This window comes from Pelecanus crispus, chromosome 15 (assembly GCF_030463565.1).
Source record: "Pelecanus crispus isolate bPelCri1 chromosome 15, bPelCri1.pri, whole genome shotgun sequence".
NCBI lineage: Eukaryota > Metazoa > Chordata > Aves > Pelecaniformes > Pelecanidae > Pelecanus > Pelecanus crispus.
The window spans coordinates 3,721,069-3,736,315 of record NC_134657.1 but is presented as its reverse complement, the minus strand read 5'-3'; the positions used below and the strand labels follow the sequence as shown (position 1 = coordinate 3,736,315).

Here is a 15,247-nt window from a genome sequence, read left to right as displayed (position 1 = left end):
TTTCACTTTCCCTGTGTTTCATTCCTGTATCTTTCTTGTTTAGACCAAGTGGAGGATCCAGCTGGCAGTAGCAGCCATGTAGGACCCTTCAGGAACCTGATGGTAAGTGCACGTGTGTACTTATACTCAGGCTTCCACCAGGTTCTGAGGCATTTTCCCCCTCCGGCAGGCTTCTGTTCTTGACATCTGAAACTGTAAGAAAATTAAGGGACAGACCTTGGGCTACTCATTGATATCCTTTATATCAGAATAGTAGGTTGCATTTTTCATTGAAAATCTGCAGGAAGAAAATGATGCAAGTCTTTCAGATATACATGGTATTAAAAAGCACTTTGAGAACTCACGGAGGAAAGTCCATCAAAAGCTATTAAATACCTTCAAAAGTGCCTGAACTAGATATGTGAAAGCTGGGAGAGCATACCAATGAAATATCGCTTTACTGTCACTCTATTCTTAAATTCTCTTCCTGGGCATCTGCTGTTGAACATTCAGGGCCGTGAAATGGATGCATCTGGGACAGTCATTGCCATGCTTGAGTACAGTGGAGTCTTTTAACCTTTACAAAGAAAGCTGCAACCTAGAAAATTAACAAACAAAAGCTGGTAAAAGGAAAACGTTAACAATCGGTTGGTATCTCTAGTTGATATGTGTCAGAAATTAATTTGACGCATCTAAAATTATGTGTATATGCAAGCAATTTTGCTCGCTATTCTGAGTAAGAGCAAGTAGGTGCTAGATGAATCTTCTCTTCAAATGTGTTTATGCTTGAAGGCCAAGAACTTGAAACTGCTGTATCATTGAGCGGGTTGCTTTTTTTTTTTTTTGGGAGCATGGCAAGAGAACTTGCAAATGGTCTTCTTTCCATCAATAGCATAAGGAAGCATGTGACTTAACTCAATTTTGGGTACAAATCCTGCTATTCTAGTGATTTCCCAGATTATAATAGGATTGGAGGTACTATAAATTTTATATTCTGTAAATGGATGACACTTTGGAAAACCTATGCACGCTTTAGCACTTACGAGTGTTTTTTTGTTGTTGCTTTTACATACTTTACCTCACACTTTAAAGAGCACAATATATTTCTAATCTTGTTATAAGAAAGAATTAATTGGGTTTTGGTTTGAAGGCTTTTACAGTAACCTCTCATTATGCTGTGAAATTCAGTGCTGCTGTAGAATTAGATGTAGAATTGCCGAGTGACTTCATCTGCAATACCATCATATGCTGCACCATCTAGTAGAACATTGTCTCTAACCGTGGCCAAGTTTGGCATAGATGAGAGGGGCCTGTGCACCAGTCGTCATCTTGTTTCCAGTCTTGCTTGTAGAGGTGAGAGATGAATCTAGAATTTTGTCGTTTAAGTTAAGATACTGATGTTGGTCTTCAAATGATAAGCAGTCTGCAAAAAAGCTGGTAGATCTTGAGGGGTTCCAGCAGTTAAGTATGTTTTGTTACATCACTCCTAAGGTGTATTGCGATGCATGTTTGATTCCCTAGGAATGTATTGGAATTTTACATTTAGACCTTTTACCTAGAAATGGAAGCATGTGTTGATTGTTACTGTACATTTCAAGAACAATTTCAGGTGACTTGGCAGGTATTTCTGGAAACTCATTTGAAATCCTTCATACTCAGATCTTTGTACTAGTGGTTGTAATTACAAACCTTAGAGATGCTGATAATAAAAAATTATGTTCAAATTGGACATTCAGTAGCCTGTCAGGTAAAGATGTGCTTAACTCCTTATGCCTGTGTCAACACTAAAATATATGCTAAATCTTCTGACAACTTGAAGGTGTTTGGTATAAAATACAATTGGATATTGTCAAATAAACCAGTGTTGGTTCATTATGGCAGGTTTAGACACAGGCATTGTTTCAATATTTGAGGATATTATGAGATAATTGCTAGTTTGCTTTAGGAAGGGTACATGTGTATTTTCTAAAGGTGAAAAAAATTCATTCTGAGTGACTATTGTCAGTTTTTCAGACTAAAAACTGTTAAATTGGAATAAGAAAATTGAAAAAGGGTAACTACATACACGACACTGAAGCACACTAGAGTTTGGGGAAAGCATGTGAAATCTAAGCTCCTTGAGAGGAAATAGAGATAATTATTTAGATAGAACAGATCAGAGATAGGTCAGCTTTAAAAGGAAATGCTTGTTTTTATTTGAACATTCTATTTGATTAGAGAGGGTGCATACTTGGAAATTTTCAGTTTGAATAAAGGAACGTTTTTTAAAAGGCATTTCAGTTTCTTGGCTCAAGATGTGAAAAATATTTTCGAGGAAGAAAAGGAGGAACTTGTTGACAGGACCGTGAGTTGGAAGAATGTGCTTCTACATAAGAAATGGGTTTAGGGCTACGATGCACGCTTCTGATTAGAGGGAAGGGTCAGCGCATTAAAAAGTAGCGTTTTGTGTGTTAGAGGGAGCAAAGGAGGAATTTGGATTGCGGCTTTTGGAGAATTCTTGTTCCTAAGAGGTGGTGTGTAGAAGTGTGACGTTTCAGAGGAGACTGGTGTCTCAACCACAGTGTTGTATGTAAAATAACTATTCTGTATGGAGAATATGGTCTTTGCAATGAATTGAATTGGAAGACCTTAAAGTTTCATTTGTTATTACGCAGTCCTTATCATAATTTCTATATATTATAGGAACGAATCTTTAAGATTAATGGAAAAAAATAGCAGTGTAACGTTGTAGTGCATTGGTAAATGAAGTTAGTAATGTCTTTACATCTTGCATCACTGATTAGGTCCTCCCATAATGCCATTTTGCCCTAATCTTCATTGTGCTCATCATCCTGTGCAACTAATATGTGCTTCTTAATTTTGCTAACAGAAAGTGTTAGCAAACTTGTTTGGACGCAATGAAATACCTTTCTATTTTACTGTTACCCAGTTCCATCTAATTTGTTTTTACTGTCTTTCCCTTGTTGGTCAAGATCGTGCTGCTTTTAGTCTTCTCATAATGTTATTACTTCATTGCTTTTATTATAACTCTCTTCGAGTCATTATTCAGAATGTTCATACAAGTAGAGAAGCCTCTATGGGTTTCTACTTCATAAGGTCTTCCAATTAACGTTAAGGATTAATAGTATATGAAGAAATTTAATATTTTCCATGTACTTGTATGAGATACAGTAATTTAATAGCCATATGAAGGTATTGCATAACTGTATGATGTGAGCTGGTGAACTCTGGCCAACACATTTCTGCTGCAGTCTATTCTTGCTTTGAAAGTGAGTAAAATATTTTGGAGTCTTAGGTTTTTAGAAACTCATTGTTACCTTTACTTTTATTCTGGGCTGTAGAGACTTACTGCTTTATATGAATGCTGTCCTTTTTACTGATCTGTCATTTGTATTCCTCAGGAAAACAGGGTTTCTACAGAAGAAGTGTGTTATGTTCTAAAGCCGGGTGTTTTAATTTTGCCACTGAAATATGGAAATAAAAATGGTTGAACAGGAATAATAAATGTTGGGTTTTTCTCCCCAGGAAAGAAAAAGACTCAGGAAGGTAAAAACAAGGGAAGGAAGGCAGCGGATACAAAACAGAAAAAGGCTGATTTGGATCCTACTTCTGCAGATATGAGGGATTCTAAAGAGGGTGAGTTCTCAAGTATCTCAGGTTTTTCCTTCCATTTCTTTGATTCAAAAGGGCACTTTTTGTCGTGTTTAGTATGTTAGCATCGTATGTTAGTGTAGCAAAGTGAACATGTTTATGTTGTTTGCCCAAACTTTTTTGTTAGTAAGGAACTTGGATATCAGAAGTACGTCATTAAACATGCAACTGACAACAGGAAAAACTGAAGTACTGTAAAATTTAGACAGAAATCCAAACTCCTTAGAACAAAAGAGCAGAGAAAAGTCCTTGTTCTAAAATAATGTCTTTGGAGCTTAGTTATACAGTCATTATTTATTGCTGTTTAACAGAAGTCAGTGTCAAGGGGAAAAAAATACAGTATTAATGCACTGACTCACTAAGCATGCTGTTTGTCCTAAAGATTATCCACAGAGGTTGTTTATAAATTGGCTTGGCTTTTTTCACATAGTATGTATGTAAAAATGCCTGAAAGATATTTTAAATACATAGTTTTTTGTCTGTTTTGCAACTGGCCGCTGCTGTGTAACCGATAATGTTTAAAGCCCTGTATAGGTACTGATTTCTTTCCAGCTTCTTGAACTTCTTTTGACTCATAACTCTTCCATTCCTTCACTCTTTTGTCCCTTCTGCTTGCACACCATGTGCACCACTGTTCCAGGTGTGTTACGCCCCAGCTAGGGAATGGAGAATAACTTCTTGCTCTGTACATGTAACCACTTATGCAACATTGTGTGCATTGGCAGCAAAGTTATTTTCTTCAGCAACGGATATATCTGACAGCAGATAGGTAAGACTAGCATGCAGAGGTGTGAATAAAGAATCTGTCTGCAGCAATAAATGAGATGCATGCAGGCTCTGATTCAGAAGTGTAGAAAGTAGCCATTCAGGCAATGGCTAATCGAAAATCTCATACAAGGAATAGGAAGTACTATGCCAGATACAAGGTACGCCTTGCTATGCATTACAGTACAAATCCAGATTGTTTTATTGTTAATAATTTGGGGAAAATGGTCAAAATCCAAAATTGGCTTGACAGGCTTCCTATATACTTTTATGTATTGCAGAACTTTCCTGACACTTCTTTTCTGTAAGAAAAGTCAGCAAAAGTTTTTTGGAGGTTTCTTGAAATGTTCTGGTACTCTTCAGGCTGTTTTGGGTTTCTTGGCCACCATGTTTAATCCAAAGATTCTCTGTTAAGTATAGGCAGTTGCCAACATTTTGCTGAAGTTCCAGAAAGGAAATTTCTGAATACAGTTTTACTCTCGTGAAGTTTTACTTTACTGAACCACAACAGCGAGAAGTAGTGATATTGTGTTGGGTCATAAATGTTGGATATGCTGTGTTAGAGGAAAAAGTAGAAGAAAGGTGTAGCGTACTTTGAAGTGTTTGGTAAAAATGTCTCATGGTTTTCTTTTCATACTTTGTGTATCAGGTCACAAAGAGGAAGATGAAACGCCTTCTGTTTCTGCCGTACTGTCCCTGGAACAAACAGCTGTGATTCAGGAAATGGTGAATCAAGATGTACGTCCAAAGCTGATGATCCCCAGTCCTACCAGTGAACCACAAATGGTAACTGAAGACAAACAAGGAGAAGCAATAAACTGTGCATCAGATGATTTGGATGATGACGAAGAGGAGGATGATGAAGAAGAGGAAGATGAAGAGGAGATAGAAGATACCAATATGCCTAAAGAAAATGCTGAAATGCCTTTGATATGTGAAGAAAAGTTAGACTCTATGGAAGAGCAAAAGAGCACGTCAGAAGACTCTCCAGAAAGCTCTCCAAAGAAAAAACTTGTTGTGAAAATTCCAAAAGCGAGAGGTGAATCGAATGGTGATGTTCAGGAAACGTTCATGTTTCCCTGTCAGCATTGTGAGAGGAAGTTTACAACAAAGCAAGGACTCGAACGCCACATGCACATCCACATATCTACTGTTAACCATGCTTTCAAGTGTCGATATTGTGGGAAAGCCTTTGGTACTCAAATTAACAGGCGAAGACATGAGCGACGCCATGAGGCAGGGCCAAAAAGGAAACCGTTCTTAACGCTACCATCATCACAACACTTGGATAACGTTGCTGATAACCAAGTAATTGTGGATGATGGTCTTAAAGATGACCTGAACGTTTCCAGTCTCGTGCAAGACTCTGTTGTCTTGGATTCTGAGAAAGTTTCCGAAGAAATGTCAAACTCTGCTTTTGCTGAGGAAAACAAGGAGCCCAAAGAATTGCATCCATGCAAATACTGCAAAAAGGTTTTTGGAACTCACACCAACATGCGGAGGCATCAGCGTAGGGTTCATGAGCGTCATCTTATTCCCAAAGGTGTCAGAAGAAAAGGATTCTTTACTGAAGAGCCACCGCTTCAGACGGAGCAGGCCCCACCAGTCCAGAGTGTATATATAGCAAGTACAGAAATAGAAGAGGAAGGTGAAGTAGATGATGTCTACATTATGGACATTTCCAGCAATATCTCTGAAAATTTAAATTATTACATTGATGGTAAAATTCAGTCCAACAGCAGCACTAGCAATTGTGATGTGATTCAGATGGAGTCCAACTCTGCAGACTTATATGGACTGAATTGTATAATCAGTCCAGTCACGGTGGAAATTTCCCCAAATTTAAAGGTTACACAAACGCACGTGAATGAACCTCCTAAGGAAGCCTCTAGCAGTGGGAGCAATGAATCCAAAAAGAGGAGAACTGCCAGCCCTCCTCTTGTACCAAAAATAAAAACTGAAATAGACCCAGAACCTATAACTCCTACTAGTTCTTTAAATCTTCCTCTTAGCATTTCAACAGAAAGCTTACCTTTTCATAAAGAAAAAGGTGTTTATTTGTCATCAAAATTAAAGCAGCTTCTTCAGACGCAGGACAGTAAGAAGATAGCTCCGTCAAGTGAAATCCCTAAACTAGGACCTTCTGTTACATCGTCACCTATTTTGCCTCCAGTATCCAGTAGATTTAAAAGAAGGACCAGCTCTCCTCCCAGTTCTCCACAGCACAGTCCAGTACTTCGAGACTTTGTCAAATCAGGTGAGGGAAAAACTGTGTGGAATGATAATATTCGGAGTTCAAAAATGCCAAAGTTAGAAAGCCACAGCAACTCACCTGCTTGGAGCTTGACTGGAAGGGAGGAAAAAGAGACTTTGAGCCCTCTTTGCTTTGAAGACTATAAAATATCAAAAGACTGGACAGCAGCTCCAACTTTTGGCAATGTGTGCAACCAGCAGCCACTGGATTTATCTAGCGGTGTGAAACAAAGGTCTGATGTCAAAAATAAGAATCAGGTTCCCTGGGAATCTGTTTTAGATTTAAGTGTGCATAAGAAGCCTTGCAGCGATGCTGAAATTAGGGAATATAAAGAAAATTCCATACAGCCAACCTGTAGTGGTGTTAAAAAGAAGAAACCAACCACTTGCATGTTACAGAAGGTTCTGCTGAATGAGTATAATGGAACAGACGCAGCCACAGACAGCCCGCTCGGTGTAAACAGGAGCGCAAGCCCCGGCAAATCCCTGGAGCCTCAGGCAGAACCTGACACGGATCCCAGTCTGTCTGCATCGTCTTCTGTTGACACTCAGCCCCTCAGCTCCTCGGTTTCCCCTGTGCCACAGACCTCCGCCGTACCTTCCATGTGCCAGCTGCCTCCTTTGTTAACGCCGACCAATCCTCCTTCCCCGCCGCCCTGCCCGCCTGTGTTAACGGTCGCTACGTCGCCTCCTCCCCTTCTTCCCACCATGCCCTTATCAATTCCAGACGTCTCTGCCAGCGCCACTAACACTTCTTCCTGCCCGTCGCCACTTTCTAACACTACTACCCAGTCCCCGCTACCAGTTCTTTCACCTACGGTTTCTCCTTCTCCATCTCCTGTTCCTTCTGTTGAACCTCTTATTTCTGCTGCTTCACCTGGTCCTCCTACACTCTCTTCCTCGTCTTCCTCCTCATCTTCCTCCTCTTTCTCCTCCTCTTCATCTTCATCATCTCCATCTCCACCACCTCTTTCTGTAGTTTCTTCTGTTGTTTCCTCTGCTGATAATCTTGAAAATACTCTCCCAATCATAAAACAGGAAGAAGCTGAAAACGAACAGAAAGCAAGAGAAGATCCTCATACTTCAAGTGAATCGGGAGTAGTGCAGGAAACATTCAATAAAAGCTTTGTGTGCAATGTCTGTGAATCACCTTTTCTTTCTATTAAAGACCTAACGAAGCATTTATCCATTCATGCTGAAGAGTGGCCCTTCAAATGTGAATTCTGTGTACAGCTTTTTAGGGACAAAACAGACTTGTCGGAACATCGCTTTCTGCTTCATGGAGTAGGAAATATCTTTGTCTGCTCGGTCTGTAAAAAGGAATTTGCTTTTTTGTGCAATTTGCAACAGCATCAGCGGGATCTCCATCCAGACAAAGAGTGCACACATCATGAGTTTGAAAGTGGGACTTTGAGACCCCAGAATTTTACTGACCCCAGTAAAGCGAACATGGAGCACATGCAGAGCCTGCCAGAAGATTATTTGGAACCTTCTAAAGAGGAGGAAGATGACGATCTAAATGATTCCTCCGAAGAGCTTTATACTACTATAAAAATAATGGCTTCTGGAGTAAAATCTAAAGATCCGGATGTTCGTATGGGCCTCAATCAACACTATCCAAGCTTTAAACCACCTCCATTTCAGTATCACCATCGTAATCCTATGGGTATTGGAGTTACTGCAACAAACTTCACTACCCATAATATTCCACAGACTTTTACTACTGCCATTCGATGCACAAAATGTGGGAAAAGTGTTGACAACATGCCTGAGTTACACAAACACATATTGGCCTGTGCATCTGCCAGTGATAAAAAGAGATACACACCAAAAAAAAATCCAGTACCGCTGAAGCAGACAGTGCAGCCTAAGAATGGCATGGTTGTTATAGCTGGCCCTGGAAAGAATGCCTTCAGACGAATGGGTCAGCCTAAAAGACTTAATTTCAATGTTGAGATCAGCAAAATGTCTTCGAATAAACTAAAAATAAGTGCATTGAAAAAGAAAAACCAGCTTGTCCAGAAAGCTATCTTGCAGAAAAAGAAATCTGCCCAGCAGAAGGCAGAATTGAAAAATAATCCATCCGAGTCAGACTCTCACATCTGCCCCTACTGTAATAGAGAATTTACCTATATTGGGAGTTTGAATAAACATGCGTCCTACAGCTGTCCCAAAAAACCCATCTCTCCCTCCTCTAAAAAGAATTTTTCAAAAAAAAGTGCAAGTTCCGCTTCACCTGCAAGCAGTGAAAAAGGCAACAACCAGCGTAGGCGAACAGCAGATGCAGAAATCAAAATGCAAAGCATGCAGCCTCACTTGGGCAAGACGAGAGCACGAACCTCAGGACCTGCACAAACCCAGCTTCCCTCTGCATCCTTCAAATCAAAACAAAATGTTAAATATGTACCTCCCATTCGATCTAAAAAGCCAAATTCATCTTCGTCATTGAGGAACTCTAGTCCTATAAGAGTGTCCAAAATGTCCCATGTTGATGGGAAAAAAACTAAGGTGGTCGCTAAGAACAGTTCCTCTGGAATCTCAAGCAAAGCATCCCGGAAACTGCACGTCAGAATACAAAGGAATAATAAAGCTGTCTTGCCCAGTAAGTCTGCTGTGGCAAGTAAGAAAAAGGCAGACAGATTCACTGTAAAATCTAGAGAGAGGATTGGAGGACCTATAACACGAAGCCTACAGCAGGCGGCAAATGCAGAGGCAGCCGAAAACAAAAGAGATGAAAGCAGTACAAAGCAAGAACTAAAAGATTTCAGGTAAGCATTTAATTTGAAGTTGAAACAACACAGGAACACGTTCCTTGCGGTTTTGCCAATTTTCTTGGTCTTTTTTGAGTTTCTCGTACTTAAATAAAAAAAAAAAAAAAAGGTTGCGTTTCTTAAAAGATGGTTAAGTAGCTCAGTCATGCTGAGGTGTGATGTACATACTTGATGAATTTTGTCATGTTGTCATGAAATAATACATAGTTTGTATAGAGAATGTCTTTAATTATAAACTGAATTGAAAACTCTGGAAAAAAATGTCAGTGCCTGAGTGCAAATAAACTTAACGTCATTAAACTTAATGTTATCAGAGACAACGACGTTGTATTTGATATCTACCATGTATGGTGGCCCAGAATATTCTAGGTTCAGTTTATGGCGGTTTGCTAAGCTAAAAATCATGACTGCATTTTTTTACTCACTAAAATAACTTGATTGTTGGTTTTTAATAAAAAGCATTCTCTGCATATCATATAACCCCCCCAATGACCAAATACTTCAAAAATGTATATGCATACTAATTGAGTCAGATCATTAAATACTTAAAATAAGGGAAATAGATGTGTAAGAAAGGTTACATGAACATGTAAATTTGTTATAAGTATCATGCTCTTACGTTTCAGTATAAACAAATTTTATAATTAAAGTTCTATTTTGTTTTGAGAAGAAGCATTTTAATCACAAGAAAGGGTAATACTTCAATAAATAAATAAAACCTTAATCTACGTGCCTGAGTCCCGACTTACGTCTCTATGTAGTCGCTCAAATCAATAGGATATTTGGCAAAGTGTTTATAACTCTTACTAGCATGCTCCTGTCCCGTTATTCTTGGAAACAGGTATCGGATTTGCCGAGTAACTTTCACAAAGGTCACTGGTAGTTAAGAATTCTTTTGGTTGTGGTAATTGCAGTGCATGGCTGTGATTAACACCAGATTTATGGCTGAAGGTAGTATTTTTTTATCAAAGTGATTGATAGTGGAGGAGGGGGAGGAACTGGCAGCCTCCTTCAGAAGTGTCCCCTAGCAGAATTTGTCGAGAAGTGTCAAAATCCAAACTGTTGCAGCTTGCGTGTCTTACAGTGAAGACCTCCTAGGTGAAAATTTTGAGGAAATACTTTGTAAAGTAAAGGTTCAATGTAACAGAATTATTTCAAAGTGCTAGAGGGGAGTTTGACTTAAAATAGTCAATACCCAAATTAGGATGCGTTGAAGGAGAAAAAGGTTACTGGAATTTGGAGACTAATGATGTAAAAAATGCCTTTAAGGAACAAGAACTGTCTGCCAGGTCTGTCCTCTTGGGACATAAACATCTTCATGTTACTTAATTCTCATCAGCTGCTCTCTTGAGTGTTATGTGCGAAACTGTATTTTTAAATGATGCCAGAACAGAGCAGTAGAATTTGAAGCTAGAATGACACATCTTTGCATCTAAATTAATCATTTGACCTTAAGCAAAGTAACCAAGTATTTGGAAATCTGTGCATATGGAAATTGTTTAATAGTATTTGGGGTAAATAACAATTTACCTAGGGGTAAGATTTCCTTGACTGTCTCAAATACTGTTAGTTTACTTTGGTAGCGTGCAGTCTTTACTGGTTTAATGAATAGGTGTGCTAGAAGAGTTCTTACTTTTTGTTTCTGCAATAATGTTCATAAATATAGATTGTCTAGTCAACTTTTTTTTTATATCAAGTATATAGTATGAAGTACTTTTTTGCCTTCATACACTGATGTCAGCACAGACTAACTTTGATTCTACTCTGTAGGCACTGTTGTTTTTTGTTTTGGTTTTTTTTCCCCCCCCTGGAAATCTTAATTCTTAATATTTTTTTCAAGACTTGCTTCATGTAATAGTTGTCTCCAAATTTGTTTTTCACCTTTCAGTTTTTCTGTGTAAACATACTCCGTTCACAAATAGTTTGTTTTGTCATTTATCTTCAGTTTTTGTTTTTTATTTTCTAGGAATCTCCTGTAAAAACAAACCAAACAAAAAAATCCCTTAATGACATGGTAGAGCTGTTGCATGCTCAACTTAGGATAAGCACTACGACAATGGATGTGAAATCCACCAAGCTTGCGAAACCAGCTGAAGCTGACTCACAATCATAAAATTGCCTGCAGGCTTCTTGCTAATATTCAGTGTCAGGCATAGATTTTTCTTATTTTGGGCTTGACACACATGCTGGGCTACAGGATGATTCAGATAAAAGAGAAGGGAACTATGAAAAACAAAACAAACCCACACGAAACCATCGAAAGGAATAGTGGGATTAACGAAACCAAATCTTTTGCTCTCTTGTTTGCTCAGATCCTGGTTTTGTCCGTACCTTCCTGAATGGCATGCAGGCAGTTCAGTTGTATACTTGGCAAAGCAGGTTCCTTAGTTTTGTCAGTAATTCAGTGTAGATTCAGGGACAACACATGTTGCTGCACTCAAAGTACTTCTGTCATGTATTAAGTCTCTTAAAGCCTTTTGACTAAATGAATTGGTAGAGGCCAACCTAGCACGACAGAATTTCCTTTTCTTCCCACCTTCTCCTCACTTTCTGAGTCTTTTAGATGTCCAGCATACAATGGGAAAAAGCCTGGTTTGGATGTTTTATGGATTTTCCAAATTCCTATTTATACACGCAAATGAAACTTTATATAGCAATGAAATACCAATATCGGTTTCTAAATACCGTATATATAATGAATGCAGTGTATCTTTTTATTGATAAGAAGGCTAGACCAGGACTACATACCTGTATATTTTGAAAGTTAAATATATAATTACTCTAAAAGGTCGTACACCTCTAATAACTTAAGGCAACAAATTGGTCTGTTGTTCGTAACAGCTTTTTATGGAAATACAGTTTGTCTTGTGTTCATATAGCTTTCAAGATTAATGACAGAATTGATGGAAAGTGACTAGTTTCTTTATACAGCCACCCCTTTTATTTTTTGTTCTTGACTTCAAAAGTAATCTACCTCTTAAAATTTGTAGTTTAATACTTGTTTGGTGAATTTGTGCCACTTTAACTTTCACTTTCACTATCATTCCCATTTTGTTACATTTCTGTTATGGGGACTTTATGTTGAAATATTGTATAAAGCATTTGTAGCAAGTTTAAAAAAATAAAATATTTAAAATTATTTAAATTGTTTTGGACACTTCAATTGTACTATATGTGATTTTACATTTTACATTAATTTCATTTTGTTTTCATTTTGGGTTGTTAATCTTGGAGCATGTTCCTGTATTAAAGTTTGCTGTTAGTTATATTGTTTCTTCTATTGGAGAGTGATATAAAGACTATTCTAATGAAAACATTAAAAATTACAATTTGACATAAAAGTGGGGTTGTCATTGCTTTTGAACGTTGTAGCCTTGCTGAAAATACTGTAAATGCAGGTAAGCAACTGAAGAAGGGTTTTTCTCCTCCGGCATGCAATGCATCATGTAAGTCGCAGATGTATTAAAGAGTCTCTGTGGTGTTGCAAGCGCTTAATGACCAACTAGATGGAACTATCATGACACATTTTATATAACTGTAACCAATAAAGTAAACTTTTTAAAAAACTTGTGGGAAACTTGCCTTTTGTATGGAAACCAGATGTACCAGGAAAAATGAAACAATGTACATCTAGAAGGAATTAAGTGTGCTTGCATCCTTTAGTTGTCTACACCCAGTTCACTGAAGCAAATTTATACCAATTTGACACTTCTGAGTTAGTCATAGATTTTAGGGGTTTTTTAATTTTGGACTCAGTTAATAAATTTAAACTATTTTAATTAAGATTGCACGCACCGTTTCAACTTTTTCTGATATTATAATGTTCTATTTTTATATACTTGTGAAATAGTTTAATTTAAATATGTAAAGAGTTTTGGCTCTGAGAATTTTGGAACGTTGTATTCCACCACCAAGATACGCATTCTGCCTCCTGCAGTGGAGCTGGAAGTGTCTGTGTCCATATTTGTGTGGCAGTTGGGTGGAATAATGTAACATCGTTCAGACTAACGGTATTACGAGTCGCCAATTTCTTAGCATATTCACTATTAATCCAGTAGGAAGTTAATATTTTATGTAGTTGTCTATCCAAATTAATAGTTCTGCTTGAGTAAGAGTCTTTGGCAAGAACTCCCTCTTTATTTTCTCATGTGGTATGTCATTCCTTGAACGTGTTACCCTCTCCATAACAAAGTTTTCCCTGAATTTAACTGATAGGGAAAATCTGGCACAGCGATGCAGAAGTCCTAACGCTGTTCATGGAGTGTTTTTTGCAGGCACATCTGCGTTGTGACAATATACACTGCAGTTTGATAGTTGCACCATGATTAAAGAGGTGAATTGTTAATCTAGCTTACAGCAGTGATTCTATCAGTTAGGTGGTAGGACAGCCCCAGTAGGGGGTTTAGTATTGATTAGGTTTTACTCTATTTACCTGAGTGAAAACATTTTGGTTTGCATACCTGTAGTTGTATGCGCGTATTTTGTAAGAATTAGGAAACATGAAAGAAAGGTAAAAACTCTCCTGTAGTTTTGAAGTTACTGAGGGTGGGACATAAACTTATCCTTAACTAGTTGTTTCACACCTTCTGTTACTGACAAAGGACATACCAGTTGGTGGTCGGTCTTACTGCAGTCTCGGTATTTTGATCACCTTGTAGGGATTTATTAGAGATGACTGATCGTAACTAAACCAGCTTCCTTCCCTCGTTCCTTAATGTTACGGCAGAACTCCTGTTGCCGTTGTCTGCACTGTGTCTCTGCTGTGATATTAAATCCTGTCGTGTCCCAAGGGTGTCGCCACGCTGAGATGTTCACGTGCGTTCGTACGCACCAGTTCTCAAGTGAAGTGCTGTGTGATGGAGATCTCTATTCCAAAATGAGAGCTGATCGTCAAGGAAGACGATTCGTTCCTAGATAGGCAACTCCTCACGGATAGGAAATGTACTACTTTTATAGTTACTGTTACTATTGCATCTCATCTGCATAATTGAATTTCTGTGGCCTTTACAACTGCCTCGTTATGATCTGAACGCAACAATAGAGCTGTAACAATGCCCACAAAGTGCTGACATTCCTTGGAATGCATCCAAGCAGGCAGTGAAAACAATTAAAACTTGTCCTGTTCGCAGAGCCTGACTGACATGCTGGTGGGGATCAAATGCAGCGTCAGTGTAGGAAAAACAGTAATGCTGAAGTGCGTGTGGAGATGGGAGGTCTGACACGTTGCGCTCGCCTTCCCCCCACCCCCCCACCATCCGGTGTGCGAGAAGGAGTTCGAACCAGCTTGTATCAGAGAATCCTAAATGTGCCCGGTCCTAGGCGTTGCCGGGCGGTCCCGGGGGCGCAGCCGGGCCCCGTGGATCCGGCGTTCCCTGCCCTGCTCTGCAAGCTCCTGGCCCTTTGCGCGAGCTGCCTCTAGCGGATTTAGGCTAGTGTGTTTCTGGTACTACGTTTTGTCGGCATTTTGTATCGTAAGCCTTTTTATTTAAACTGGTTTAGGCCCTGAGGATTTTCTTTAGGGAGGTGTCATAGAAAACTAGATCCTGGCAAGCTGATGTGTAAACTCGCAATTTAAATGTAGTAGAAATGAATAGCGCTGCACTTACTGAGGTTTGTGGCTTCATTTCCAAAATTATGGGGCCAGTTCCAGCTTTTACTGGAGCCAAGTTCAGCTAAGAAGCGGAGTTGCAAGTGATAAGCTGTGACAGACAAATAGCTTGTGAATGACCTTAAAAAGAGAACTTAGAAGACCTTACATGCTAATTCTAGCTTTTATTTACTGAATGTGTGATCTGCACGAGTCACGTGATATTCTACTTCTATTCCTG

The 15,247-nt window shown here is 38.8% G+C and overlaps 2 protein-coding genes across 3 annotated transcripts in view; both read left to right on the top strand.

The window, feature by feature from the left end:
• LOC104035522 (PR domain zinc finger protein 2) overlaps positions 1-183 on the top strand; it is a 38,688-nt gene extending 38,505 nt beyond the window's left edge. The window contains exon 6 of the mRNA XM_075721726.1: positions 44-183. Coding sequence (XP_075577841.1) covers positions 44-183 — 140 coding nt within the window. The remainder of the gene's footprint in view (positions 1-43) is intronic.
• Positions 1-15,247, top strand: part of PRDM2 (PR/SET domain 2) — a 41,230-nt gene that overhangs the window by 17,657 nt on the left and 8,326 nt on the right. Inside the window, exons 2-4 of one of the 2 annotated variants that reach the window (XM_075721576.1) lie at positions 3,505-3,615; positions 5,045-9,416; positions 11,386-12,548. In XM_075721576.1, coding sequence (XP_075577691.1) covers positions 3,597-3,615; positions 5,045-9,416; positions 11,386-11,398 — 4,404 coding nt within the window. In that variant the 5' untranslated portion in view covers positions 3,505-3,596 and the 3' untranslated portion in view covers positions 11,399-12,548. Of the gene's footprint in view, positions 1-3,504; positions 3,616-5,044; positions 9,417-11,385; positions 12,549-15,247 lie in introns of those variants that run through there. The other variant, XM_075721575.1, reaches the window with a different exon arrangement.